Source organism: Salvia splendens, chromosome 12, assembly GCF_004379255.2.
Source record: "Salvia splendens isolate huo1 chromosome 12, SspV2, whole genome shotgun sequence".
Classification (NCBI taxonomy): Eukaryota; Viridiplantae; Streptophyta; class Magnoliopsida; order Lamiales; family Lamiaceae; genus Salvia; species Salvia splendens.
The window spans coordinates 13,581,117-13,609,105 of NC_056043.1; the positions used below are offsets into that span (position 1 = coordinate 13,581,117).

The 27,989-nt window shown below is 33.1% G+C and overlaps 2 protein-coding genes and 2 non-coding genes across 4 annotated transcripts; all 4 read right to left on the bottom strand.

Annotated features, from left to right (window-relative positions):
- Positions 1-937: 937 nt before the first annotated feature.
- On the bottom strand, positions 938-3,130 carry LOC121756820 (60S ribosomal protein L17-2). Its single transcript, XM_042152219.1, has 7 exons — positions 3,036-3,130; positions 2,924-2,960; positions 2,792-2,832; positions 1,554-1,784; positions 1,374-1,476; positions 1,228-1,295; positions 938-1,118 (listed from the first exon to the last, which is right to left on the bottom strand). The coding sequence occupies exons 1-7, from the start codon at positions 3,036-3,038 to the stop codon at positions 1,077-1,079; spliced, it is 525 nt and encodes a 174-aa protein (XP_042008153.1). The 5' UTR covers positions 3,039-3,130; the 3' UTR covers positions 938-1,076.
- On the bottom strand, positions 1,973-2,105 carry LOC121759801. The gene has a single exon (XR_006041745.1). It is a non-coding gene; the product is annotated as a small nucleolar RNA snoR74 (small nucleolar RNA).
- On the bottom strand, positions 2,191-2,324 carry LOC121759802. The gene has a single exon (XR_006041746.1). It is a non-coding gene; the product is annotated as a small nucleolar RNA snoR74 (small nucleolar RNA).
- Positions 3,131-18,033: 14,903 nt separating the features above from the next.
- LOC121759581 (endoplasmic reticulum metallopeptidase 1-like) lies at positions 18,034-26,304 on the bottom strand. The gene is made up of 21 exons (XM_042155220.1): positions 26,007-26,304; positions 25,194-25,279; positions 24,932-25,033; positions 24,335-24,441; positions 24,163-24,263; positions 23,565-23,652; positions 23,334-23,422; positions 22,802-22,941; positions 22,534-22,699; positions 22,282-22,417; positions 22,068-22,164; positions 21,727-21,856; positions 21,247-21,306; positions 20,997-21,115; positions 20,704-20,828; positions 20,236-20,460; positions 19,462-19,622; positions 18,840-19,003; positions 18,659-18,741; positions 18,490-18,575; positions 18,034-18,345 (listed from the first exon to the last, which is right to left on the bottom strand). The coding sequence occupies exons 1-21, from the start codon at positions 26,220-26,222 to the stop codon at positions 18,202-18,204; spliced, it is 2,625 nt and encodes an 874-aa protein (XP_042011154.1). The 5' UTR covers positions 26,223-26,304; the 3' UTR covers positions 18,034-18,201.
- Positions 26,305-27,989: the final 1,685 nt, after the last annotated feature.

Sequence of the window (27,989 nt, forward strand, 5' to 3'; positions counted from 1 at the left end):
AATGGAATAATTAGCTCCAATGGTACTCAAAAACTAATCTCATTTTTGGGTTTTGAGGAAAAATACCTATCTTTAGGTTACACTAAACCAAAACCAAAAACTTTTTCAAATTTTGTGAGTAAAAAAATTCATAATATAGAGAATATTTTTTTAAGTTTGAGTTTAGTGTAAATGGTTTGAGTAAAATCATATTTGATTTGACATTTATACTAAAATGTGTATGAATTTAGTGTTAAATGGTTGGAGATGCTCTGAAAAGTGTGTGATCAAATACTAACTAATTTATAGTAATAACTAATAATTGATATCAATTTTGTATGTTAAAAATATCAACACAAAGACATAAATTTATCAATATTCTTGTGTTGATAAACCTATGTCTTTGTGTTGATATTTAAATTTACATGTTGTATTGATATAATTGTGTCTTTGTATTGATAATTATAATAAACAAAATTGAAAGTTATTAGTTATTACTGTAAATTAGTTATCACACTAACGCAACCCTGCTCTGAAAAACTAAAAATAGGTTTAGTTTTAGAAAAGACTAAATCACCAATGATACACTAAAACATATAATAAGATAGATAATTAACTTCAATAGAACTCCAAATCCAATCATATTTTTTATTTTTGAGTAACAAATACATGTCTTTATCTTTAAAGAGTAGAATTATATTTCATGTATTTTCATTAATAATAAAATGAGTTTAAATTTAATAAAAATGGTTAAAAAATACTCTAATAGAGCTAATTACGTATTCAAATATAATTTAGGTTTTAATGTACCATTAAAGATGGTACCATGCATGAATTTTAGTGATAAAATGACAACACGAAAACATAAGTGGGAAAAAAGAATTAGTGAAACGATTCAAATGAGTAGCTAGGGTAAGGAGTTCAAGAAGAATTCCTACTATTTAGGATCCATAACCCATAACCAAACAAACAAAAATGTCCATTAATCTCCACAATCCAAATCATAGGTTGATTAACAAAACTTAGTTCGAAACAAAGTAGACAAAAAATTAAGTTTCAAAACTATAATATAATAGGATCAGAATAAAGTCTAGATCTCAAGCCTTCCTAGGTTTGCTAGTTGCCAACTGCGACTCAGCCTGTGAAGTAACAAGAAATAACATTATTGGGTCAGGACTTAATCTAATATAGGAACTATACAACATTGTTTAGCTAATTGGTTCTTTGAATTAAAGATAAGATTGTTACCTCCTTTTTCACGGATTCTTCCTTCTCTGACAGAATCAACTCAATATGGCATGGTGAGGACATGTAGGCTGAGAATAATGTCATATTAGGATATCCACAAAGTTACATTTATGAAAGGAAAAGCTGAGAATGATATGCAAACATACGGTTAATCCTTCCATGGGCACGGTATGTGCGACGCCTTTGCTTCTGAGCCTGGTTAACCTGAATGTGAGAAATGAATAGTGCATCCACATCCAAACCTTTCACCTGTTTATAAATAAATCATTAGACATATGAAATAGAATAATGGATAACATCGTGTAACCAAGGAGAAGCATGTGTACCTCAGCATTGCTTTCAGCGTTCTTAAGTAAATCCAAGATAAACTTGGCAGATTTCACAGGCCAACGACCCTGACCATTAGAGTGCCTGTTCTTGGCTTGAGCAGTTCGCCCAACACCACCACAGAAACGAGTGAAGGGAATGGCCTGTTTGTGGGCAAGCACATCTTCCAAGTATCTCTTGGCCTTCACCAGAGGTAGCTTTCTGATGGCATGCGCTGTTTCTCTAGTGTTCTGGAAGCATAAAATTAAGAAACTTAGTTCATGATTAATCTCAAGACAACATGACAGAAAAATACCATTCAATTCTGCACCATAAAACAGGATCACATGGATGGCAATTGGGTATGCAAAATAGAATCCTAAAACACAACATAACTAGCAAGAATACATTACTTGGTCAAATTTATTTCAATTATATTATATGTAGCATTGTTTACTGAACCATCAAATCATAGAAAATATCAAGTGGTTCACCCAATAACATTGCACAACTTATATCCCTGAAATTTACGAGAGGCCTATTCACAAATGGCAACAGGTCACTGCTTTTTACATCAGGTTGAACATATACCAGCTAAAAAGCTCAAACCCCACAACACTATATGAATTACTTAAAATTATCAAATGAAAGAATTATGGATGTAGCATTGTTTACTGAACCATCAAATCATTAGAAAATATCAAGTGGTTCACCCAATAACATTGCACAACTTTTATGCCTGGTGTTTACGAGAGATCAATTCACAAATGGCAATAGATCCCTGCTTTTATCATCAGGTTGTCACTATAAGGTCCTAGAAAAACCCAGTTATTAAGAAACTATTCTAAACAGTGAAAAGACATTATTTGCAAATATCTCGAACTTAACAAAATCTATATGCACAGTGCCATTAAGTAAATACAATCTGACAGGTACTAATTTTTGGTGCCTAAATACAAATTATGAGAAAATTGGTTGTTTACAATCAACTTAAAAAATTGTGTCTAAAATTAAATTTTTTTGGCACCCCATAACAGACATGGATTTAATGCTTCATATTCAACTTAAATAAAAAAAATCTAAATCTGTTATAATCCAGTATTCAATAACATAGAGTTCTGTTTCTTTACAAGGAAAATGATACATACAAGAAAAAATGAGCAACAACAACCAATTAATTGAAATGAAGGTAATTAGATGTTAATCACTAACACAGACTGAGTCGAATAACAAACACGAATAAAATAGACAGATTTACCTTGAAATGAACTCGGAGATCGGATCCCCTAGCTTTGCATGCTGAAACAAAAATACAACCGTAGAAAAATCACAAACAAGTAGAGAGAAGAAACAGAGCTGAATAAATCATCATAAAACAACATAAGCCTACATTTAGTGATGTTATCCGGCTCTCTCGAGTACTTGACCTGTAGTTCAGAAATCGATAAACAATACTAGAACACAACTGGAATTGGATAAATTGAAATGAGGAGAGGAGATACCATTGTTGCTACGGCGGGATCTTGAGCGGAAGATGGAAGTGGAGGAAGAGAGAGAAAAGATTTTATAGTAAAACGGAACCCTAGCTATGAATGGGTAATGGGCTGGGCTAGCGGAGTTTAATTTGTGGCCCTTTTGCTATTGGGCTACCAACTTAAGAGCATCTCCAATAAGACTGGACGTCAAATAGCTCTCACATAGCCTTCACACTGCCACATCATCAGCACTACAATTCTCCTGCCACATCAGCTTGCCACATCAACTGGACATCAAATAGCCCTCACATAGCCTTCACACTACCTATCCACATCACTAATAACAATTATATAATTTAATTTACACTCGTATCAGCATACGGAATTTAATTTACGAGACAAATATGGAAAATTCGAATAATAATATTAAAATTTCAAAAAGTACAATAATTTTAAAAAAATACATTTAAAAAAATTACATTTAAAAAAATTACATAAATTTACATAAAAACTAACGCCTTGCAATCCTCCGCGCCCACAACTCTTCAACTAAATCCTTTTGGAGTCGAATATGAGCCTCCGTCTGACGCATGTCGGCATGTGCTTGGAGGAGGGCTTCTTCATCGTGAGGTACCCCACCTCGTACGTTGGCGGTGGCGATGTCGTGGCTTGGACCGGCCTCATTATCGTCGTTGGCCCAATCAGTCAGTTGTACACCTTCATCTTCGACAATCATGTTGTGCATAATAATACAGGCGTACATTATATCAGCAATGCAGTCGACATTCCACAAACGCGTTGGTCCCTTAACTGCAACCCATCGAGCCTGAAGCACACCAAATGCGCGCTCCACGTCCTTTCGCGCCGACTCCTGCCGCGTCGCAAAGTAGGCCTTCTTCGCATCTGATGCGCACCGGATCGTCTTCACAAAGACGGGCCACCTAGGGTATATCCCATCCGCCAAGTAGTAGCCCATATCATGCTGGTTGCCGTTGGCGACAAAACTAATGGCCGGACCGACGCCCTGGCACTGCTCGTTGAAAAGGGGCGACGAGTTGAGGACGTTTAGGTCGTTGTTCGAACCGGCTATCCCAAAATACGCATGCCAAATCCACAACCGGTAATCAGCTACGGCCTCGAGGATCATCGTGGGATTTTTTCCCTTGTAGCCGGTCGTGTAAAACCCCTTCCAGGCAGCGGGACAGTTCTTCCACTCCCAATGCATACAATCTATGCTGCCTAACATTCCCGGGAACCCATGCTGATCCCCGTGCATCCGCAGCAGATTCCGGCAATCTTCGGGGGTAGGCTTTCGGAGATACTGATCACCGAATACTTCGATCACGCCTTGACAGAAATACTTCATACATTCGATGGCAGTCGTCTCACCGATGTGGAGGTATTCGTCCCACATGTCTGTCGCGGTGCCGTAGGCCAACTGCCTGATTGCCGCAGTGCACTTTTGAATAGGGGTGTGGCCGGGTCTGCCAGCCGCATCGTGCCTGAAGCGGAAATACAGATATCGCTGCTCCAAAGCGTTAACAATACGCATAAACAAGTCCCGCCTCATCCTAAAACGACGCCTGAAATGGTTGGCGTTAAAACGCGGCTCCTCTGCGAAGTAATCTGTGAACAAGCGCTGATGTGCAGCTTCATGATCACGATCAACCACTTGTCGACGGTGGACAACTGGTCGTGGGCGAGGTGCCACCGGCTGCAAATAACTCTGCATCCATCGATCAACCTCACGGCTCGTATAGGCATCTAGCTCTTCGTTCATCATACGCTCGTACTCATCCGCATCCCCACCACTACCACCGGCATTACTCATTTCTTAAATTGATCTTGTAAAGAAAGTAAGGTAGAGAGAGAGTACTCGTTAAAACAAGTGGTGCGAATGAAAATGACGTTCAAAGCGCGTATATATAGTGTTTTCAAAAGAAAAAAAATAAAAAATAAAATCTGACGCCGGTTTGACGCCGATCCGGGACCCATAATGGCGCCGTGAGGATCGGCGTCGGAACCGGCGTCATCGCGCGAATCGGCATGGCCACGCCGATTTTGACGCCGATTTCACCGACGCCGGTTCCAATGGTTCGGCGTCAGAACCGGCGTCGGCGAAAAATCGGCGTCGCGATTTTGACGCCGGCATTGGAGATGCTCTAAGTGTTTACTGGTACCATTTAAAATACAGGAATCTATACTAATTTAAAGTGCCAGTTTGATGAAAGGACATTTTTATCCTTTTTGGCGGGAAATTGTAAAGCTATTTTGTTTGCCCTTTTGGTCATTTTGAGAAATGACAACCATTGGATAGAAAAAAGGCAACCCTATAGAGCAATAGTGGCTTCTCAAATAGTCCAACAAAATGCAAACTTCTTGAAGAAGATTTGAAACACTTTTAAACACCAAACCTTGAAATCAAAGATTAAATCTTTAGAAAATAAAACAAAGAGAAAAATGGAAAAACAAAATCTGCTCACCATACCTATCGGAAAAATGATGTACGGCGGGGGAGGGGTGTCTGCAGTGGCGGCGCCCGACGGTGCGAGGTGCGAAGGAGGCCGAGGCCGCCGCCTGTGCAAGCACAGTGGCGGCAGCGACAGAGCCGAGGGAGAGAAAGAAGGAGTGGGAGAGGAAGGAGGTGATGGAGTGGAAGTTGGGCGGCGGGGGTAGATCGGCGGCAGAGGCGGATCTGCAGCGGCAGCGGCGGTACGGTGAAGGGGGAGAGAAACCGACCGAGAGATAGAGAGAGTGCAGACTGCTGCTGTCCGGATACGGCCGGACTGCCGGGAGGAGGACGGCGCAGCCGCCGCCTATGCATACACAGTGGCGGAGGCGGCAGACCGGGAGAGAGAGAGAGAGAGGGGGGCGGCGGCGCGAGGCTGGAGAGAAGAGAGAAGAGAGAAAGAGGGAGAGAAGGGAGGGAGAGAGAGACGATAGGGGGAAGGGGACGCTGCCGGAGACGGCGGCGACAAGGCAGGGAGGAAGGGAGAGTCTTTTTTTTTTGGTGAACGAGGGAGGAAGAAGAAGACCTAGGGTATTTGAATGTGGGTTTCTTTATTTGGACTCATGATTCAATTATTTGGGCTATGCAAATATAAATTCGAGTCCAACTACTTCTAAATAAATTGGGGCTGCAGTGCATGGTGAATGTGAGGCCCGATTTCGAATTTAATTATTTCTGGGCTTAAATCAAAATGGTTAAGTAAGATAAAATGATTTGTTATGATCCATGTTGCTATATTTTTGTAGAATAATCTATCAATCATAATCTAAAGTGCCAGTTGAATGAAAAGACTTATTTGCCATTTTTGGCAGGAAATTGTGAAGCTATTTTGTTTGCCCTTTTGGTCATTTTGATTTAGTAGGCTTTTAGTACTTCTTATAAAACTATGTAATCAATTTATAGTATCTTTCTTGATTAAATACAGTTTTTAATTTGCATTTTTTATTTATTGGACTTTGTATAATATATATTTTTTAAATACTTTTTTTAATAAATAATTAAGTCTATATATATAGTTAGAATTGAGTTGACTTTGATTTACTTATATTTCTATCTTTTAGACTTTCCAAAATTTTGAAATATGTATACATTAAATTTAAATTTGGCTAAACCAAAATAATTATAAAAAGTGAAGTTAAATTAATGTTATTATTAAACAATGAACAATATTGCATCACAAGAACATTTTTATTAATACGAACACATGCTATGTGTTAGTTTCGTGATGTTAGATCGTATACGTGATGTTTCTTCTACTCAAGAGGGAAAATAAAATTTTGAAGTCTTTTTTACTAAGTAATTTAATTCATAGTATATAGTTAGAATTGAGTTAACTTTGATTACTCATATTTCTCCTTTTAGAATTTTCAAAATATTGGAATATGTAACTATATTATCTCATATTGAAATAAAATTTGGCTAAACCAAATAATAATTAATAAAATACCAAATAATAATGATAAAAAAAGTGAAACTAAATTAATATCAATATCAAACCAAGAACAATATTGCATCACACTTAACATTTTTATTAATACGAACGCATACTATACGTTATTTTCTTTATATTAGATCGTAAATTTGGTGTTACTTCAACTCAAGAGGGACGATAAAATTTTCAAGTATTTTTTAATTTTTCTTAGTTTATTTTTTCATGTTTAGATATATTTTCCTGTATTGAATTTAAATTTGGCAAAAACGAATATATTAATTGTGAAAAACATTTATTTTTGTATTTGTTTGCTCATGTTGGCCTATTTCTTAAAAGTCATTTTTTTAGTCATTGACAATTATGTGTTGCAATTTCAAGAGTAACGAGTCCATGAATGATTAAAGGTTTTAGTCTATACTGAGGGGTAATTACACCATACATACAAAATGTTTCACTAATGTTTAAATTTGTAAAAAAGTTTTAAATTAGCATATATCAGAAATAAAGTTTGATTATTGTTTTTAAATTTCAATATTTTGAGTTATTCAGTTGGATTAGTATGAAATATAAATTATACTTTTATAGTATTCCCTTTGTCCTAACTAAGTTGAGTCAAAACTTTTGGGCACGACGGTTAAGAAATTGTGTTAAAAAGTAGAAGAGAAATAAAGTAAGAAAGATAAAGAGAAAGTAAAGTAGATGATGGAATTAAATAAAAGTGACTGGATGCTTTTTTAGTCAAAAAAAAGGAAACGACTCAACTTAGTTGGAACATCCCAAAAAGAAAACTTAGTTAGGACGGAGGGAGTAGCATATTGTGATTGAGACAAGTTAGTGAAATGTGAAGTTCACTTACTAAAATAAAAGAGTAAAATGAGATCATTATATATGGATGAAGCGAAAAGGAAATAAAATTATAATTCTTCGCTGACAAAGGAAGTATGTATATATTGTGCAGCCCTTACCACAAATTTTTTCTGAGTCGTAGAGGTCTCAAGATTTTAGTTTGTGGAGATGAAGATGATAATAGAAGCGATGCTACTGTTAATGTTGTTTACAAAGAAGTTTTTCAAAACTTATGAACTATTGGTTGGTTTGTTGTTGTTTTGTAATTTTTCTCTTTAATCTCTACTCAAATAACATGTTTTTTTATTTGTGTATCTTATTCTAACTAACTCATACTCTTTGATCATTAGTCATACATCTCATATTTGTCATTTATTTTACTCCACTTATATCATAAATTAAAAGTGTATAAAATTGATTGCCGAATATGAAATATTTCATTTATAGTTGATGAGTAAATTCTTCATTTATTATAAATGTTTTATTTATAATCACATTTATGTTTTTGTAAATCTTTATATTGTTTTTAATTCTTAGTTTCTATATTTCATTAAAATTTATATTCATTATTTAAAAATTATATGCCCCGTGCATAGCACGGGTGTAAATACTAGTTAATTAATGAAACACAGATTTATATGGGGTTACCATCACAATCTGATTATTTTCATTTTGTTTATTTTTATGTGTTTTCAATTAGCATTTATGAATTCTGCTTATTTTAATAATTTTATTTGACTTTAATTAATTTGAAATGTTTTTATATGTTTTTTTCATCTAATTTAAATCCTCCAAACACCGTTTATTCATATTGTGATTGATTTGGTATTTTATAATAAAAATCATATTTAAATTTGTTGATCTTAGTTTATATAACAGTAAAAATAAAAATAGCATACAAAAAAAGAAGAAAATAATTGATTTGCGTTTCAATCATTAATTTATGTGTTTTAGGCACAATAACATTTGTTGTGGTATAGTACTCCCATATATGGCTTGATTACTATTTACTAATGAAAGTAGTGGAGTAGTACTATTTATAGGGGTAATAGCTGCTAATATTACTAACTTGGGATAACTTATATTTTTCCTTGTTAAATTCAAAAAAAAATAATTAAATTGTAAAGTTTTGTGAAATTTTCCTACCGGAATATTTTGGTCGAACAACATTCCTACGTTCCAATTTTTTTATGATTAAATGAACATAATTTAAAGGCCGCGCTCGGGTTCGAGTCCTCCGTGGTGCGGCCTTTGAATTTATGTTCATTTAATCATAATTTTTTTTTAATCTTGTGTGGCATTCCATTACATATATAAAAGGGGAGTTTATAGAAAAATAACAAAAAGGTCATTATAAATATTATAATAAAATTAATTGCAAAGGACTTTGATAAAAATATGCATGCAAAAAACCTTAAAATTAGATTAAATATACAACCATAAATTAAAGTTTTTTGTGATGCAAATAGTTAGTTATCTTTATATCATAACAATTGGGAAAACATTTGACTTTCCTCATTAAGACATAGCAGTATTTTATAGCAATTATATGCACGACCCATTGTATTTCCTTCAAAATTATATTATGAAATTATTATGAAAAGTAAGAATATAAAAATAATCATTCATTAAATATAACCTATAAACAGTGACTAAAATATTTTTTATATCTAATGCAAAAACTACAAACACAACAATATATAATCAAGAACACGTGTACTTCAATAGTGAAACAACGTTAATAAGAAATATGTGTCTCATTTATTTTTTTGGTATATCGATTAATTAATTGAAATGGAAAATGATATAATTGTACAAAATCTAAAACTAAGAAAATGTATAAGAATTTAAAAAAACATAAAACTCAATCAATTTGACATTTAAATAACGCAAATACATACTCCGATATATTTTGACTATACTACTTTTAGATCTCTATTACAACTTTAAAAAGATCATGAAAAATCATGATCCCTAACTCATATATAGTGTACCCGTGCGATGCACGGTACATTGTATTTTCCTTCAAAATGTGTATATAATATTAAATTATTCTGAACAAAAATGTGAAACTGTACGTAAAACACAATAATTTAAAATAATAAATAATAAATAAAACTACATATGTTTATATTAATAGACAAAAAAAAATCTTCACCTACAACAAATACAAACATGATAATCTAATGAATAGAGTGAATAGTGATGGAAAATTTGAGTTGAAAGAGTGTATTTGTTGTTGCCAAACAATATACGATATTAATAGACCAAAACAAAAAAAATCCTTAACCACAAGTTAAAACAATTATTTTGAAAAAACAGAAAATTACATAAAATTGAGACATAGTTTCGCTGTAAATCGAATGAAACATTATATGTGAGTGAGTGGATTTAGCACTTAAATGCAATAAATTTTTATAGTCCAAATAATAGTAACGTGTACATGAAGATATATTTAATTTATTTTAAATATACTATATGTAGAACAACTATAATACAATAACCTATCTAATTTAATACTGAAACACCATAAATATAAAATAATTAATTAATAACTTATAGTAATACTCAAAACATCTAAATCTTGATCACATAATAATTATCCACTAATAGAGATAGAAATTATAAATTATCGAGTTTCATTTCATTGCAATATAGTGATCCTATACACTAAAAACCCAAACCTCGAAACCTAAATCCTAAACCCTTAACTTTAAAATATACTCATCATGACCAACAAATGAGCCAAATATCAATAAAATTCTCCGTCCTTCCCAGTTCAATTTTACTTTGTTGATCATTTATTCTATTTTGAGGGTTTTAGATCTGTATTCGATATCTTACACTGGGTCGGCCTACTTGATAATCCTTACTGATAGTGGAGGTTTTTTACTTGAATCTTGTCTGTAAATATGTTTATATGCTCACATCAAGAAAGTGCTTTACAATAGGACTATGGTGATAGTAAATTTATTTAAAAGATTTCTTCAGTTACATAACTTGTGTAATTATTTATTTTGGAAATTATGAAAGAGAACGGTTGGAATTGAGAAGGTCAAGATGCCGTTTAAATGTAAAAAAATCTGTGTGAATTAATTTTGAGGGTTTTAGATCTGTATTCGATATCTTACACTGGGTCGGCCTACTTGATAATCCTTACTGATAGTGGAGGTTTTTTACTTGAATCTTGTCTGTAAATCTGTTTATATGCTCACATCAAGAAAGTGCTTTACAATAGGACTATGGTGATAGTAAATTTATTTAAAAGATTTCTTCAGTTACATAACTTGTGTAATTATTTATTTTGAAAATTATGAAAGAGAACGGTTGGAATTGAGAAGGTCGAGATGCCGTTTAAATGTAAAAAAATCTGTGTGAATTAATTGTACATTTCATATGCTACTAAATTGGAGATTTTCAGCTTTTGACTTGTCATTTTAATCATTGAGGAAGTGAAAAGTTTTGTAGGGTTCTTATGATAAGTGTCGAATCTACAATATTTTCCCACATCGTACAACAAATAGAAAATAAAAATAAAATGACGGTTCAACACTCACCGCGAATCAACAATCTTAATCTAGATGAGTTGAGAATTAGATTGTGTAGTAACCTTGTCAGGGTCAACGATAACTCCAATAATATCTACAAAAATAGAAGTCGGGATAATGTTAATAATCAAATAATAATAATAATGTTAAGGTTTAGATTACAATGGTATCAAGCTTTTTTCCTATGGCAAGATCACTATATTAGGAATATAATAATCATACAAAAAAATGCATACAATAGATTCATATGAATGCACTACTATTGGTAAAGGGTAATAATAACCATACCAGAAAAAAAAATCTTATTTTTTCATGGAATTCGTGATGCAACGTGAGCAAGTGAGAAAGTAAATTATAAGCTAGCCAATACTTCTACATATTTATAGATAAAAAAGTATACATTGAATTGATGGAATTATAGCATCATTGTATCCTTAAATTTACGTTGAAAATTAATTTATATATACGTATTAACTTTTACGTTACAACAATAGGTGAATGCCATTTTTATTACTTTTAAATGGGCATGCAAGAAGAGCCGTATAGGAATGCCATTTAAATTCAATTTATGTTTTTTATATTGTATGAATGTAACCGTATGAATGGGCATCACTATTGATTTGATTCATGGCACTCAAATTACTAATTTAAATATTGACCGTTTTTAATGCAAGCTATTACTAATTAACCTATTATACTCATGTAGACTCGAATTACTAATTAACGGTCAATTTTTCATGATGGGCAGTTACAATATTAAATAGATGAATTATATAATAACCTTTGCATAAATTCCGGGTAATGCATTAATAATTATCCTAATAAAATTTTAGTCGTTACGTTACTATTACTATCTTAATTTTATAATGATTGTGGAGTCGTGTATTAGTGGAGAATCATTTCAACAATAATATGAGGTTTGCTTCAGGCTTTGTAATAATATTGTTACAATATTTCTTAATGGCATTAACATTTCTCAGCTACCTAAATTGCCCTCAAAAACCATCTCCTATTTACCAACCCTTAACGTTAAAATATACTCATCATGACCAACAAATGAGCCAAATATAAATAAAATCCTCCCTCCGTCCCAATTCAATTTTACTTTGTTAATCACTTTAAAACAAACTTTAATAATAGAAAAAAATAAAAAAGAATATCATAACTTCATGTTAAACAAGAAGAGTAATGGAAAATATGGAGGGAGTGAAAAACGTGATGAAAAAAAATATGTAAGTGGATAAATTACCAAATGTCATATATTTATAGTCCAAAAAATAGAAGATAACTCCTCAAAACTTTTTCACTTTCTTCACCAATTATTAAAAATTTTAAAACCTTTTAATTTCTCAAAAATTAAAAACTAAGCGTTACGTAAATGTTATCAAATTTTGGAAAATGAATGACAATAATTTCCGCCATTGTATTTGTATGAAATGAGTAACGAATAAATGTATAATAAATTTTGGAAAATGAAATGGAAGGCCATTGAAGCAATAATCTCAGAATTTACTTTACAACCTTTCGGTTAATCCGCATACTCATACAACAAAAGGTCGTTATTCCTCATACTTATAAATACCAATCAATGGCAATATTAAATCTCCGTAAATATAATATCATGGGGATGTTGAAACCTCAATCAAAATTCAGTAAAAACCAAAACTTTTCATTTTGTCCACTAATGATTAGAATTAAATAAAACTTTTTAATTTCCTCAATATTAAAACCCCACAAATTGGCAATTTTAAATTTTATATCAATACGTTATTAACTACGGTTAAATTTTACTGGATTGTATTTTATATTTTATTATTAATCAAAGTAATGAAATATGAAAAGACGCTAAAAATGAGAAAGAAAATTAACTGATTGAATTAAATAAATTTGTATTATATTATTAATTTTCTCGCAAACTCCATGCTTCATGTTGCGCAAGCAATAGACGTGGAAAGCAATGGATCATTATTAGCAGGTTTTCAAATTCCATGCTTCAATTTAATTGTTTTATGAAATTCAAGTTTTTTTCACTAGCCAATGAAATTCTAATATGCCTAAGAAAAATTGCATATAAGAAAAATTGTAACTTCATAATGTTGCTCTTGAAAGCAAGTATGAAAGCAGTAATGTAGTTCTTGAAAGCAAGAATGAAAGCAAGAGAGGTAAACCAGTCTGTCAATATCTTGAATTGTTTATAATTTCATACATATTGAGTAATCGGTGATGCGATAATTCTACGAGTTAAGTAAGGTAAAACTGAATAGCCGCAAATCTCCAACTAAACTATGTCTTCCCATATGATAATATCTATTTTTTCAAACCAACAGGTTGTGGATTCATATCTTGGTGCAGAATTGTTACTTTTGAAGCTTTCTCAAGGCAAAAGTATACCTGCAAAAATAAGTGAAGATTTTACAAAATAGTTGCCCACATATATTTTTTAATTGTTGCAATAATATAATGAATAGAATAAAATACAGTAATAAAAAGGAAAGATAAGAAACTAAAATAAGATAAACATCAAAAGTAAAATAACATAATTAAAAACACAAATTAGATTAAATAGCTGGGAGAGAAAGATAATACTCCACATGATTTGACGGACAGAAGCATCTTTACTGAAATAGTTTTTTTTTATTAATAGAATTGGTATTTATAGAAGATTTGATAGTAACTCAATGGTATAGTATTATTTATTGTAAATTAAATTAATAATAAATATCCTTTATATCTTGTGACCTTTCAAATTATTCAAGTGGAAGTGAAGAGACAAAGCACATTGTTTTTAAATTTGACCGCTTGATTTTTTCGCACGCTTTGTTAGATTAGATAATTTAGTATGGAAACATATGCATGATTATAATGTAATGTTAGTAATGGATCATAGTATCGAAACATTTCCAACCATAAATCGAACACAACAATATTCAAGAAAATACATAAAAGAAAATTAAACACCACATAATATTAAATTAATTGAAACCATCATTTTCCAACAATACTACTAAATAGATTGATTTTTCTTAGAGTGTATCATGTACGTAACTTGTTTTATATAAATAAAACCTTTTCATTTTTCTAATTATTACACAAATGCATAAAAACCTTTTCATTTCTCTAGTTACTACATAAATAATGGCGTGAGTTGTGGAAGGAGATCATGGGAACCTTTTCATTTCTCTAATTACTACACAAATAAATAAAAAATGTGAGAAAGTTTTTATTCTTAAATGTCTAGATTGTAGTATTTAAATTATATATTTAAGCTTAAATGATAATTCCATAAATACCCCAAAACTCCCCCTTTATATATGTATAGAAAACAAATTAAGGGCAATATAAATAAGAGAGAAAAAACAAGTCTCCAATCACAAATAGATAAAAAAAAACAAAAAACAAATTAAGGGTGCAATATAAATATTATTAATAGATTAACACAAAGAAAATAGGATCATGTCCAAGTTTATAAAGAGACTGTTAGATTCCGACCAATCTAGTGTGGTAAGCTCAAAAGATTTTAGTGAGGGATATGAGTAGAGTTATTTCATTATTCACAACCAAGTCATTCCCTTCCATTATATAAAGTTACAAACCAAACCATGTTTTAACATGAGAACTGCATAGGATAACTCAACCAACATAGTAGATAATAAGCAATGGAAAGCTACATCAAAATTACATAATACTATGCATTAGAGTTAGAGCTAACCTTCATCATTATGTATAGATTATCAATATTGCTGCATGCCCGGCTTGAACAATTGTAGCCTTAGTTGTAAAGTCACCAAACATCGTCAATGTAATAGATCCTAATACCTGCAAGATAATATAAGAGACTCTTAGCATAATGATTCAAAACCCCAGTATGATGATACGTTGGAGAATTCCTAATACCTAATGGAGGAAAAAGAGTGTTAATTTTCATTTAGTCAGAATCTCATAGAGGTTCTGGAGGTGGAGAAAGCCATTTTTTTTTACATTTGTAGTCATGAGAGGGAAATTGTTTTATGATGTGTGATGATTCAATAAGTGAGAAAATTTATGGAGAAAAAAATTGCTAGCCATAAAAGAAATTAATGGTTCGATTGTGTAGGAAGTAGAAAAGCCTGGGAACGTATGAAGAAATTAATTGGCAAAGGTAACGTTGATCAATGCAATTAGCAATAACAAAAGGTGATCAATGCGCAGCTATTTAATTTTCAAATAATTGACTAATAAAAGTAGTATGAAAATGGAGTGGTGGGATAAAGGACCCTTGGCTGCCCTTATCCGTGAAAGTTTCCATTTTCAAATTTTGGCTATTAATTACTTTATAATATATAATTAAGATATTTTTTTAACTTATCTAAACGTAAAAGTAATTTATTTATATCTTTGAATAAAATTTCAATATCGGGAATATAAGTAGCCTGCTATATGAACAAATATTTAATGTAAGATTTAAAGTGATGATAATTATATTTATAGTACTTATTTGCAAATAGTAGCCATATTTATCATTTATAAAAAGTAACGACAATTCAAATATTCCTAATTAAATGATATGGCTAAATATCAATATGGCGTTTTTTTTAAAAACTGCCGGCTAATCTAATGATAATGTCATTAAAGCTAAATAACAACAATAAAAACCGTACAAATTATAATTTCATTTAAATATTTATAATGGCACATTATTATCCCAAACCAAAATTTTAAATTCCCAAAATGCCCCCAAAACTCAACTTTTATATATGTATAGATATACAACCATAAATTAAAGTTTTTTGTGATGCAAATAGTTAGTTATCTTTAATATAGGGGTCATTTCTTTATTTTCCTTTCACACCATCCTCCACTTATTTGCCATATTAAAGAATTACTATAAATTATATTAACACTAATACAATTAATAATATCAAATGACCGTGTAAAGAAGATCAAAGGCAAAACGATCAATAAAAAATCTTTTGGGATGCAAACCATTAATTAACTTAAATATTGGTGATAAATTTTTGTAACCAATAGTCCCAAGGTATTTGTGGTCATCTCTTCATTTTCCCTCGCACCATCCTCCACTTATTTAAAGGGCATAGAGAAAATGAGAACTGAAAACAAGCTCATATCATTGTAAGTATTCTCTTCTCTTTTTTATTTTTGAAATTAACATGTGACTGTGTTGTTTATCTTTCACCAAATTTCATTGATGTTGATTTTGCATGGGAATTCATATGATCATCTTTTCTTTTTCTATAACTAAATCATGGTTTGTAGCATGGATTAGGTAATTATATATTTTGTTGATTTCGTGTAGAAATATCAACAACAAAAAGGGAAGATCATCGCTCTCGACCATAGAGGTAATTTTCAATGGTTGGTATGTCACTTGTCTTTTCTTATGAACCGCTTGTGGTGGAATGCAATAGTTTTTGAATTGCTTTCATGTGTTTACTATTGAATATATTTAACAATTTCATTATAGTGTTGCTTGATTTCAAAAGATAAAATATTAAATTTGAAAAGAAAAGGATGTGTATAAGTAATATATAGGCTTTAATTCAATTTTAAATTTATTATACAAACAATGTTATGTAGTGTCTTATTTTATTCGTCAAACTGCTAATTTCTTAATATTGTTTTTTTTTAAGACTAGATTATTGTTGCATACATAATTATTTATATTATTTTATGCTATGTATTCATTTTTAAAAATTTAGACTAATATAAAATAAATTAATGATAGGTGCATAGCACACTAGTTAAACTAGTACTTATAACTTTTCAGTTAAAGGTAATGGTTGTTAATATTACTAACTCATGGCATTTTCCGATTTTACCTGTTATTTTCAAACATAGTTAATGCTGAAAGGTATGACTGATAGATAAAATAGCATTTTATCGGCAATTAAAAACGCAATGAAATTAAATTTCCACAAAATTTGTTTTTTTTTTAATTATTGGACCTATAATTATTACATACATTGTCACTAGAAAATACAATGATTTATGGATTAGAGCGCCCGGAATGCGTATCTTTGACAAGGCAAAGACTAAGTTGAAAATTTTGTTGATCATCAACTCCGAATAGGTTCTCTTTGCAAATCTGGATTTGACTTTCGCCCACATTTCAACGTACATAGCGTACGCTTAGATCCTACTCACCAAACCTTAAGTCGAGAGACTCGGAGTCTTTTTTTAACGATGGGCTTACAAAGTTGTTTGAGTTTCTACTCGATGAATCAACTAAAACCTTGTGGATTTGCTTCTTTATATCATCTTGAATTGTACAAGTTGGAGTCTTTTTCATTTGCTATTAATTACGTCACATTTCTTCAAGGCTTTTATTGAATGCTTTTTCTCCAAGGCGGTGGGGATAAGGAGACGAAGGAACTCAAGTGGATGGGGTAGGGGAGTGACAATGGAAATAATAGAGAGAGTGTGAGAGAATACAATCGGAGATTTCAGAAAGATTGCATATTTTAAGGGTAATAGCCTTCAACTTAGTACATTTTCCAATTTTTCTTCCCGTAAACTTCAAAAATAGTCAATTACATCACCAACTTTTTAGTTTTGTGTAATTTTCTCATATCGGGTTTTTCAACGTATCCACACAGATTTATTAGCATGTAAATTCAGAAAAAAATGCATAAAACTTAAAAGTTTGTGATAATATTAGCTGCTTTTACCCCTGAGATAATGCCGGAAAATAGATTTTAACCAGCTCAACCAAAAAAATTGTTTATTCAACCAATCAATTACGACCACTAGAAAAATAGTACTTGTAAGAGAGTACGTAATAGACAGACTACCCAAGTAATTGATGTACACAGAGTAGTTATTTTGAGTGCGGTATGAGAAATTAGCTGAAGAAGAACCGAGTTAGACAGTATAGGAAGACAAGAAACTTGTGAAGGCAGTCACATCCATCCAACTTGGAAAAAGGCCTTTCAATTCTTTGGTTTGCTCGGTTATATGCAGGTCCAACACAGCGACATCGATCCTCAAAGGTTCCGTCGTGTTGGCCTGCAGCATGGGCGGATCCAAATTATAAGTGTCGCAGTTGCATGAAGGTTTTAGAAACTAAGTTAAAATTTGTCTAAACTTGAGTAGCAGCAGCTATAATCCAAGGTTGCACTTTGAAATGAATAATGGCAGTGAGATGATTACCTCCAACCAAAATGTCCAGTTCTCATGGCCTGTGCCGCTCAGTCTGCAAGCATATGATGGTGGCCCATTGCCAATTCTAAGGGGAGCTGTCAAAAGTTCGAAAATATTTTAGCTCACGACTGGGCAAAATGAAGTTGGGTTGGGATTGGACAAAGGAATTCAAATCAACCTGGAACTATATTATCTGCAAATGACCAATTTGACAAGGGTCCTGTAATGTTGAGGACTGCGACCCACACCTCTTTCAAGGAACTGCATGAGGGATTCAACTTAAGAAGATTCCAGGAAGCAAGACATCCAACAAACGGCTCTATCAAATTCATATCAGTGGAGGATTCTAGAAAGTATACCCTAACGAAAACTCCAAGTTGACTCTTCGAGATCCCTTGGTGGAGATGCTAGGGGATATATGAGAAGTCAGAAGTGGAAATTTTGAGTATTCTTTCATGATTTCTGCAGTCGTTTTGGGAAACTTCAGGCTTCTTGAGAACAAAGCATTTATGGGTAAAATTCCCTGTAAAAAAAGATAATTTGGATTTATACACTACTGAGAAACTGGGTATATTGGGACAGTAAAGTATCATGTCACTTTTTTGGCAATTCTATGTCAATAATATGCAATGAAGATAATCAACCATTGCTTATTACTGTTCCCCTAGGGTGGCAGCACTGTGCAAGGCTTAAGGGTGGAAAGCAGTATGAGCCTAATGCTTAATTGATGCTGAATGCGTAACTTGTATGGCCCGACCAAGTATGGATATGGAGAGCAAACGGTAGTGTATGTTTCGATGAGGTGAAATCCATGATAGTAATAACAGAAATTCAACAACCAAAAGATTCATACAGGAAAGGACCTACTCCTGTCATGGAAACTCATAAAGTGTGAATCATTTTCTTATTCCTGTAAATATCTTCATAAAACATCATGACAATTCACTGGGGTCAAAAAGACGTAAACATCGAATATATTACCGTCCATCTCTGAGTATTTGACTCAGGGACTGTGTCAAAACTTAATTCTTTGTCCCCATACAGTTCCTTTACCACGTCAGGAGCATGATGGAAAACAAACATCAGGGAATTGGAGTCAACTACGGCGAAATCAAAACTAACTTCCGATACTTGATCTGCATCTGTCAAAGAGAATAGCAGTCACAAATTTGATGTCATATTGCATAGAAGTAGAGTTGTTGCAGAGAGCAGCCAATAATTAACCACTTGAAAAGGGGAATGGGAATGGGAATGGGAATGGGAATGGGAATGGGAATGTTAGCCTACACGCCCATCATGGCGACATCCCTGAGCACCTAGCATATATTTATTTTGAAAGATGACATCCAATACATTGTACACTAGGCACTCATGGAGGTGCACAAGATTGTGTACACTATCATTCCTCTATAAATAAAATTATGAGTAGCTATTTTCACTTTTGTCTACAGGTTTCCCATTCTTCAGTCAGTGACCAGACATATAGTCCAATAGTACATTAGCATCAACTAAATATGCTCATATTTCAAGAAATTTTACACAATCTTCATGAATTTTATCAGAATTTCTATCTGAATCAGCTGGCTTTCACATGATGGGCAGAGAGCTTATTAGCTATACAGTGTGCACATATATAAATCTTTGAAGCGAGTGATAATAACTTAAGACCAAATCATGCGTCTGATAATAAGTAGATGTCCAAAGTGATAAAAGTATATGAAGTTAATAAAAGAACATGTGTTGATCCAAATGTACCTATTGTCTGAACTGTATGCTGAAAAACAACCCTTTTTGGTGCATCATTGCTATATGGAAAGAATTGTGATGATAAAGCCATCGCAATAACACTTCCATGCAGCAAAACTTGGATGATTCGTGGTTTTGCCAACCATTTCCCCACAACAGGTATACAAGGGCCAAGACACCAACCTGTTACTAATCCAACTACAGCTGCAACTATTGCATCAGGAACAAAATATCCTGCAATTAATTGGTAATATGTGAGAGGATTACAGGTAATTGTTTAAAATCGTACATGGGTTTTTGGAATTTCAAGGTTAATTATGTAAGGATTGCAATCATGAATGCAAAGGATATATCAGTAAAAATTGCAACATAATGCTCCCTCAATAAAACGCAGCCGACTCGAGGATCCAAAAAAGTACAATACATTACAAGACTCTTGATTTTCAAGTCTGCGAAGTACAAAAGCTGTATACCAACCATAAGGAGGTGGATGAGAGCCTGTCATGCCCATTTTTTCGATGACAAATACAGCAAGAAATCCACCAAAGTATACGGAATACATTATGCAAGGTACCAAAGGGATCACATATGATGCTGCTGACCTGACAGACAGATCATCTTGGTGAAATATACTGATATGGTGGCCAAAATAAAGTTATCATGGATAAGAAACTAGACCGTGAAACACTAAATAACAGTACATTAAGTATGTCAATAATACAATGACAAAAAGAATGTAGAATAGAACAAAGAGTTGTTTACACTAGCACCTGAGAGATTGATGACCAAATGTCTTGATTGATAGGCGATAAAAGATCCAAGCTGGAAGCATAGAAACTGATAAAAAGAAAGTGATAAAACCCCCACTCAACCCCGATGCAAGGCTTGCCTGTTTTCACAATTCATGAGCTACGTAAGTCATCAGAAACTAATGCTGTTAGGATAGAATAACAATCTGCACCATCAATCCAACCATATACATAATCCAAAACTGAGTAGGACGAGGAACAGTTTACCCACCAAAGTCAATAGGTTATAGAACCCAAATGCTCCCCAAAACCTTGCTTCATCAGCCAATTCCTGCAAAATATAGGAAAGTTAAATTTCTACAATTCAACATCAAGAATTCAAACAAATTAACATGATTATATACATTATTCAAGTAAGTAAGATTTAGTGGAGAATCTAGTGTAAGGCCCAAGCCAACATTTTCCTTTTCAGTGAAAAGTGTTGAATTGAGAAGATTAGGGACTTCCTTACGCACTTAAATATATACTTGAAAACTACTCAGACAACTTATTAGGTCTTATAGCTCATTCCATTGGTTGCAAAAGAGAAACTTGTAAGGAAGGTTGTATCCTATAGATTTGGATCAGTGTAGGTCATAACCAGGAAGGATACAAGACAGAATCATCTCTAAAGTTTATAGAACAGTATACCAGAAGGAAAAAATTAATCGTCCCCCAAGATGAAAATAAAACTTCAATCAAAAGCACACACCTCCCTTGATAATGCAAGAGTCAAAACATCTTGAGAGAGAGGAATTTCCCTCCAAATAATTGTGGGAGCCAAAAGACCGACAATTGAGCATGGTACAAACATTAGAAATGCCAAAAATGGATTAGCAAACCTACAAAAGGCCAAAAGAACACAAGGAAAAATTAGCATTCCTCACAACAATGAAACTAAACATAACAGCTGATAGAGAAAGAAACAATATCATGTTTTTTCCTCCTAATACTGAAAGAGCAACAATTCAGAATATATAAAAGAAAGATAGGTTAACATATTGTCTTAGCGAGAACCATCAGAGAAAGCAAAATTAAAAAGTAAACACATACCAGTTCATGGAATGTCCAGAAAATAGTAACCGCAGGACAGATAAAGAGATGGGGAGAAGTATGGCGAATGTGATCCCACAGGCATGGCATAATAATCCTGCATAGTTGTAAGTGAATAATCTATAGAATAAAACTTAAAAAGTAATAGAAATTTAACAGGACAGTGAGACTAAAGGACAAGAACATAAATCATAGATTGAAGTCACATTATTACCTTTTAGAAAGTCACAGTAGGAATTAAAAGAAGTGTATAAACTCCCAGTTGGCAAGCGCAATAGCAGGGGCATAAGCAGGAATATAGCAAACGGAATAGTGTGGTATACCAGCGCTTGCCTTCTTGAGTAGAGGACCTGCATAAGATTCATTCATCAAGAACAAAGCCCTTGAATTTGTTTTTCCACTAGATATTCTCATTTGACTAAAAATATACAGGCCAAATAATTCACTGAAATAGATTGTAGCATACCAAGAAGCGTGCAAAGTAATCAAAATAAATAGGTCTTCCACCCTTGGGTTGGCTGGTAGAATCTCTCAAGGACTTTCTTTCTTGGGCAGTTAATAAGTTAGAAGAATTGGCGAAAGCTTTCATTAAACTAAACAGATTGTCCCCACGTGCTTGCATGCTTCCTGGTCTAATCAACAGAAAAAGATATGCAATTTAGGCAGATTAAAAAAAAAGTAATGTTACAAAACCAAAATCGGCAATCTCCACCAAAATACCAATTGATGCATACAATAGTCTATCCACTGTATCATATGAGGTGTGGTAATAATAACCCCCAAGCAAGAAGATAATATCCAAGCCAGGAATGTCACCGTAATCAGTGGCAAACATTCTGTAGTCTGTGTCACCAGGAACAGCACCAAAAACATCCTGCGAGTCCATTTAAAAAGTTATCACAATGATGAGAAAAATTATTTAATTACAGCTGAATAAATAAAACTTAGTCTAAGGAGATGAGCTACAGAGAGCGAAACCGAGAGATGCTAGTGGGCCAATAAAACTAAACTAGTGTGCTACGGCCACCAAGAAAAAATGCATGGCAAATTCAGAATGCCATACATGAGTGCAATCAAGACCAAACATATCACCACATGGTAAAGGAGACAGTTTATATCTCTGCTAGAGTGCTTTCTATCTTCATTACAAATACCATTCACCCTTAAAAATAAAAATTATAAGCAGCAATCATCTATAATCTTTTAGAGAAAATAACTAGGTCATATTTAAGCCTTCTACTGATAAATGAAGAAGGAAAGTAAAACCTGAGCTGCACTATTTGCCATGGGATATATAGCTGACTGAGCATAAACAGAAGAAGGCCAAGATCCCGGTCCAGACTGGCATACTAAATCTGTTCATTGAGAAATATAAACATATCAACAAAGATACTAGCCCATGAAAAGATTTAATGGCATGAAAGGAAAGAATTTGTAGGCATGATACTTCAGAAAATTCTTATTTTGAATCCAGACGAAGAGCAAAAAGAATGATACCAAAGCCTCCTGTCCCAGACGCCTCAATGTCGATAAAGGCTCCAATTGTATCACGCCACCTATGTGTTGTCATGAACCCATGTGAACCCTGAAATGTAAAACCAGCTATGCGTCATGATTATGGTCGAACTCACAATTAGTTCATCACTGGAACAGTATTATTATTTAATACCACTAGTTTGATATCAAGATCCCATAAATGTACATCTGACCCAGAAAGCACAAGCAAATTAGCAATTACTGCATCAAGTTTATGCATGCCTTAATTAATTGGAGATAAGATTGAAAGGGAAACAGTTACTCTTTTTTTTGCATAAGAATGTCATGTTGCCCAAAATAATAAACAAAAGACCAATATATGTTTTTAGTTCACTTCCTTTAAGATATTAATGAATAGATATTAGTATAACAATTCAATGAAAAATGAAGCTCTTAAATATGTGCTCAACCATTATATAACTTCCTCTTAAAATGAATAATGGCTATGTAAGTTACAATAAAATAACTAGTAATTGTACTATAATTCCCAAACCACCAAATTGTCAAAGTTGAAAGTACAAGGAAAAGTATCAGATATTGTTAAAATTTGAACTCTCACCAGCATAAATAATTCTTCAGCACCATTGAATAAGAATATTATTGGTCGAGGAGGTGTCCATCCAGAATCAATACCCAGCCTTGCTAATTCAAGCAGTGATGCTGTGAAAACAAACGAAATTTAAGCCAAAACTGCAAGTATCATCTAAAAATTATTTTATGCTACAACCCACCTACACATGAGCCACAGTCTCCAGCTCCAGGAGAACCAGGCGGAGTATCAAAATGACCGTTCAATAAAACTGACGGGTCACTTTCCTGAGAATCAACTGATGAAATCCTGTAAAGTGATCCAAGTGATGTTCACTTTCCAAGATATTTAACATAATAACTAGTTAATCAAAGAACATATTCCCAAATACATCATATCCTAACAGCACACAAACAGAAATCATTTCTTTATTAGCCTCAGTGAGATTAGAGTTGTAACTTAATCCCATGTTTTTATTCAATTTGATCAAATTTCTTCAAATAAATATATGAGTAAGAGTGTAATTTGGTTTGAATACTTTGTGGATACAAGTACAAACTACAGATATCATCATAGTCAATTTGAATAGTACTTGAGCATTCAATTATCAGTTTACATGTTTATATATAGTGTCTCAAATATCATTAGAATCGCAACACAGCAGCATTTCTGATACTGATGTGAAAGAGCTAACTGAATATTCTCTCCACTTAATCCACAAATTATGATTCTACAGTTCAATATTTAACCGAGATCTATCAAAAAGTCATAGAAAATACAAATAAACTACGAGAAGTACCTCATTACAATATTTGTATGATTTCTATAAGTTAGTGATAAACTATTTCCTAGAAACATCATATTGAAGGACCCATTAACAACTGTTTCTTCTATCTCTATCCTGCAAAACAAAACACAAACTCTTGCAGTTAATAAGGCACCAAATTTTTTTAGGTTTTCCTGCTACATATGCAGAAAGAAAGATGAAACGTGACATATATGTATTAAATATATGGAAATGTTTGTATTGTAAATTTCAATATATATACATATATCTCAACCTAATATTTGAGCCAGCTCGTTCTTTTAACAGTTCTAACTGCTTCTTAATATACTCTGCTGCCTGTTGCAGGCCTGGAGTTCCCACCTACATTAGGCAATCATTATACAATCAAACAGTTCCATATGTAGTATATTGACAAGCAAACTATAGAATAAGTTAAATCACACACGTGAATCTTTAGTTAGCTTGTGTCTCCAGAGAGCCCCCATCCCCCATCCCCCATCCCCAACCCCACCCCACCCAAAAAAGCAAAACATAGCAAGTAAAGCTTTCAGCAGCATTAACTTAGATTAAATATGATAAAAAAATAATAAAGTGCAACAAAAAAAATGAGAAAGTTAACAATCCGCTCGAAGCTCAACAAATCTAATTCGCCGCTCAATCTCCTAAACACATACTTAACCATATCCTAAACCAGTTGAGCCTACAGCAGCATCGAATTCCACTAAACTCAATCAACAACTAATACTGTAAAGTAATGCTCTAGGAACAAAATAATTTACATATTTTCAGAAATACAGATCCAATATAGTATTTGAGAAATAGAGAACGTAAACAATCCACTACTCGAAGCTCGCGGCGGCCAATCTCCTAAACTACTTTACTATATGACTATTTCACAAACCAGTAAATCCAACAGCAGCATCGAATTCGACTAAACTCAATCAACGATTAAAACTGTAACCGAATCACACTAGTGAACTTTCATTCAGTCCGTGTTCCATGAATAAACCGATTTTCAAAATTTTCAAACAAAAAATTAGAAAAACGGAGACCGTTAACAATCCGGTGGAAGCTCAACAAAGCTAACCTGACGGCCGCCGATCTCCTCGGCCAGCACGCGCACGTGCTCAATCGCCCTGGCCTCGGAAAACCGATCGAGCGGTGCGTCGGCGGCGAGAGGCGCGACGAACTTCATGTGAATGGCGGAGTAAGCGAAGTAAGACGACACCCCGTACAGAATCATCAGCGCGAATAGGACTTTGAATCCAGCGACGTCGCCGGCGCTCAGCCTCATAAACGACATCGTTTCGGCGCCGATTGCCGGAGCTGAAGAGGTTGAAGCAGTTGTAGTGAAGAGTTTTTGGGTCAAACCGCTGATATGTTGCTTCCGGAACAATTACTCTTTCGCCAAAAAAAATATTCTTTAATTACTTTTATGTACTTTTCGACCCACTGTGGCCCAACTATTTGCAAATAATTGACTAATCGTAACATTACGTCATCATCACATCTTAAGTTTAAATACTCCAATTTATTGTAAACTAATTATCATTGTTTAAGTTTGATCAATACTAGTTACCGGCTTTTAGTTAATTGACACTCGAACTATATGAAATTATTATGTAAGTTGAATAAATTTTTTGAAACACAAGTTGAGTATGATTATCGCGAACTTCACATTGCTTCGTGTGAGAAATAAGTAGGGATATGGTCTGCTAAATTTAGAGAATTAGGATTATTATGACAAAAATTTTAACAAAATAAGCCCACAATTTGAGTAAGGTTGATCCAAAATTTGATAGGATGGTATTTGACAATTGATTCTACATTTCAACAATAATCTTCACAAAATGAATACCGCAATGCGTACTTAAATGTATTAGATTTTATACATAGTTACATTGTATTGTGCCTACGTTAATAACTTCTACTTATTATTTTGACTTGTTATTAGGTAAGGATTTTTCGTAACCCTATCTCGAGCCTGACATCTTGGTAGTAGTAGTAATTATTGACTAGAAGTGTTTGATTGCATTAAATCGTATTATGATCAAGGTCGGATTGTTAACATTCCCCCAAGGAGTTTAATATAACGTCAACTCTGATCAGTTGAAATGTATTCAATCACAATAAGTAATTGTCTTGAAGTAGAAAACTCTTGGTAAAATAAGTTACTTAAATTTAAAAAACTTGTTTAACTAATTAATGATAATTGGATGACAAAATTACGAGAAAATAATTAATAAAAAGATAAGCCAGAGATCGAGCCCATTTATTCCTAACTTAGTTCGATTATTTTATGATTAATAAAAAAGAGAGACTTTATGAGAAAAATATCATGTGAAAATACACTGCAAATAAAATAATTCCGCAAAAAATCTATGGCTTTAATTTGTTGTTGAGATGTTCATAGATTTTGGATTCGCGGGTTCTTAGATTAAATAGTAGTATTAATATATAATCTAGGATTAAGTTATGAGATTAATTTAGTTGGAAGGGGTTGACTATGAGAGGGATGTCAATCGGGCTAACCCGTTCGGGTTCGGGCAACCCACTCGGGTTGCCAGGATATTTGGGTGCGGGCTATTCGGGTTATAAATTTCCAGGTCATAAATTTTCAACCTTAACCCGTCGGGTTTCGGGCTAACCCACCGGGCTCTTCGGGCCTAAAACTTTCAAAGATAATCTCTTGTATCGTAATTTTCCTCTATAAAATGATTTTAAATTTTAGATATTTTTTCTTCTTAGTTTTAGAATCATATAAATCTTCAAATTTACATAGTTTTTTCTTCACTAATAGTTAGAGAGAAGTTTCATCTCGATCAACTACAACCTAAACAAAGATAAATTAAAATTAAATCAATCAATTTGAATTAAAGCTTGTGTTAGTGCCATTATTTTGGCATTGCTCATAATTAATTCTTTATGAAAATTAAAGATCATATCTTACATAAATCATTATTAAAATAATAAATATATTGAGATTTTGATGGGTTAGTTCTTAATTTTGTCTTGAGTGGCTTGGGTGGTGGTAAGATAGTAGTGGCAGATGATGGGACGATGGAATAAT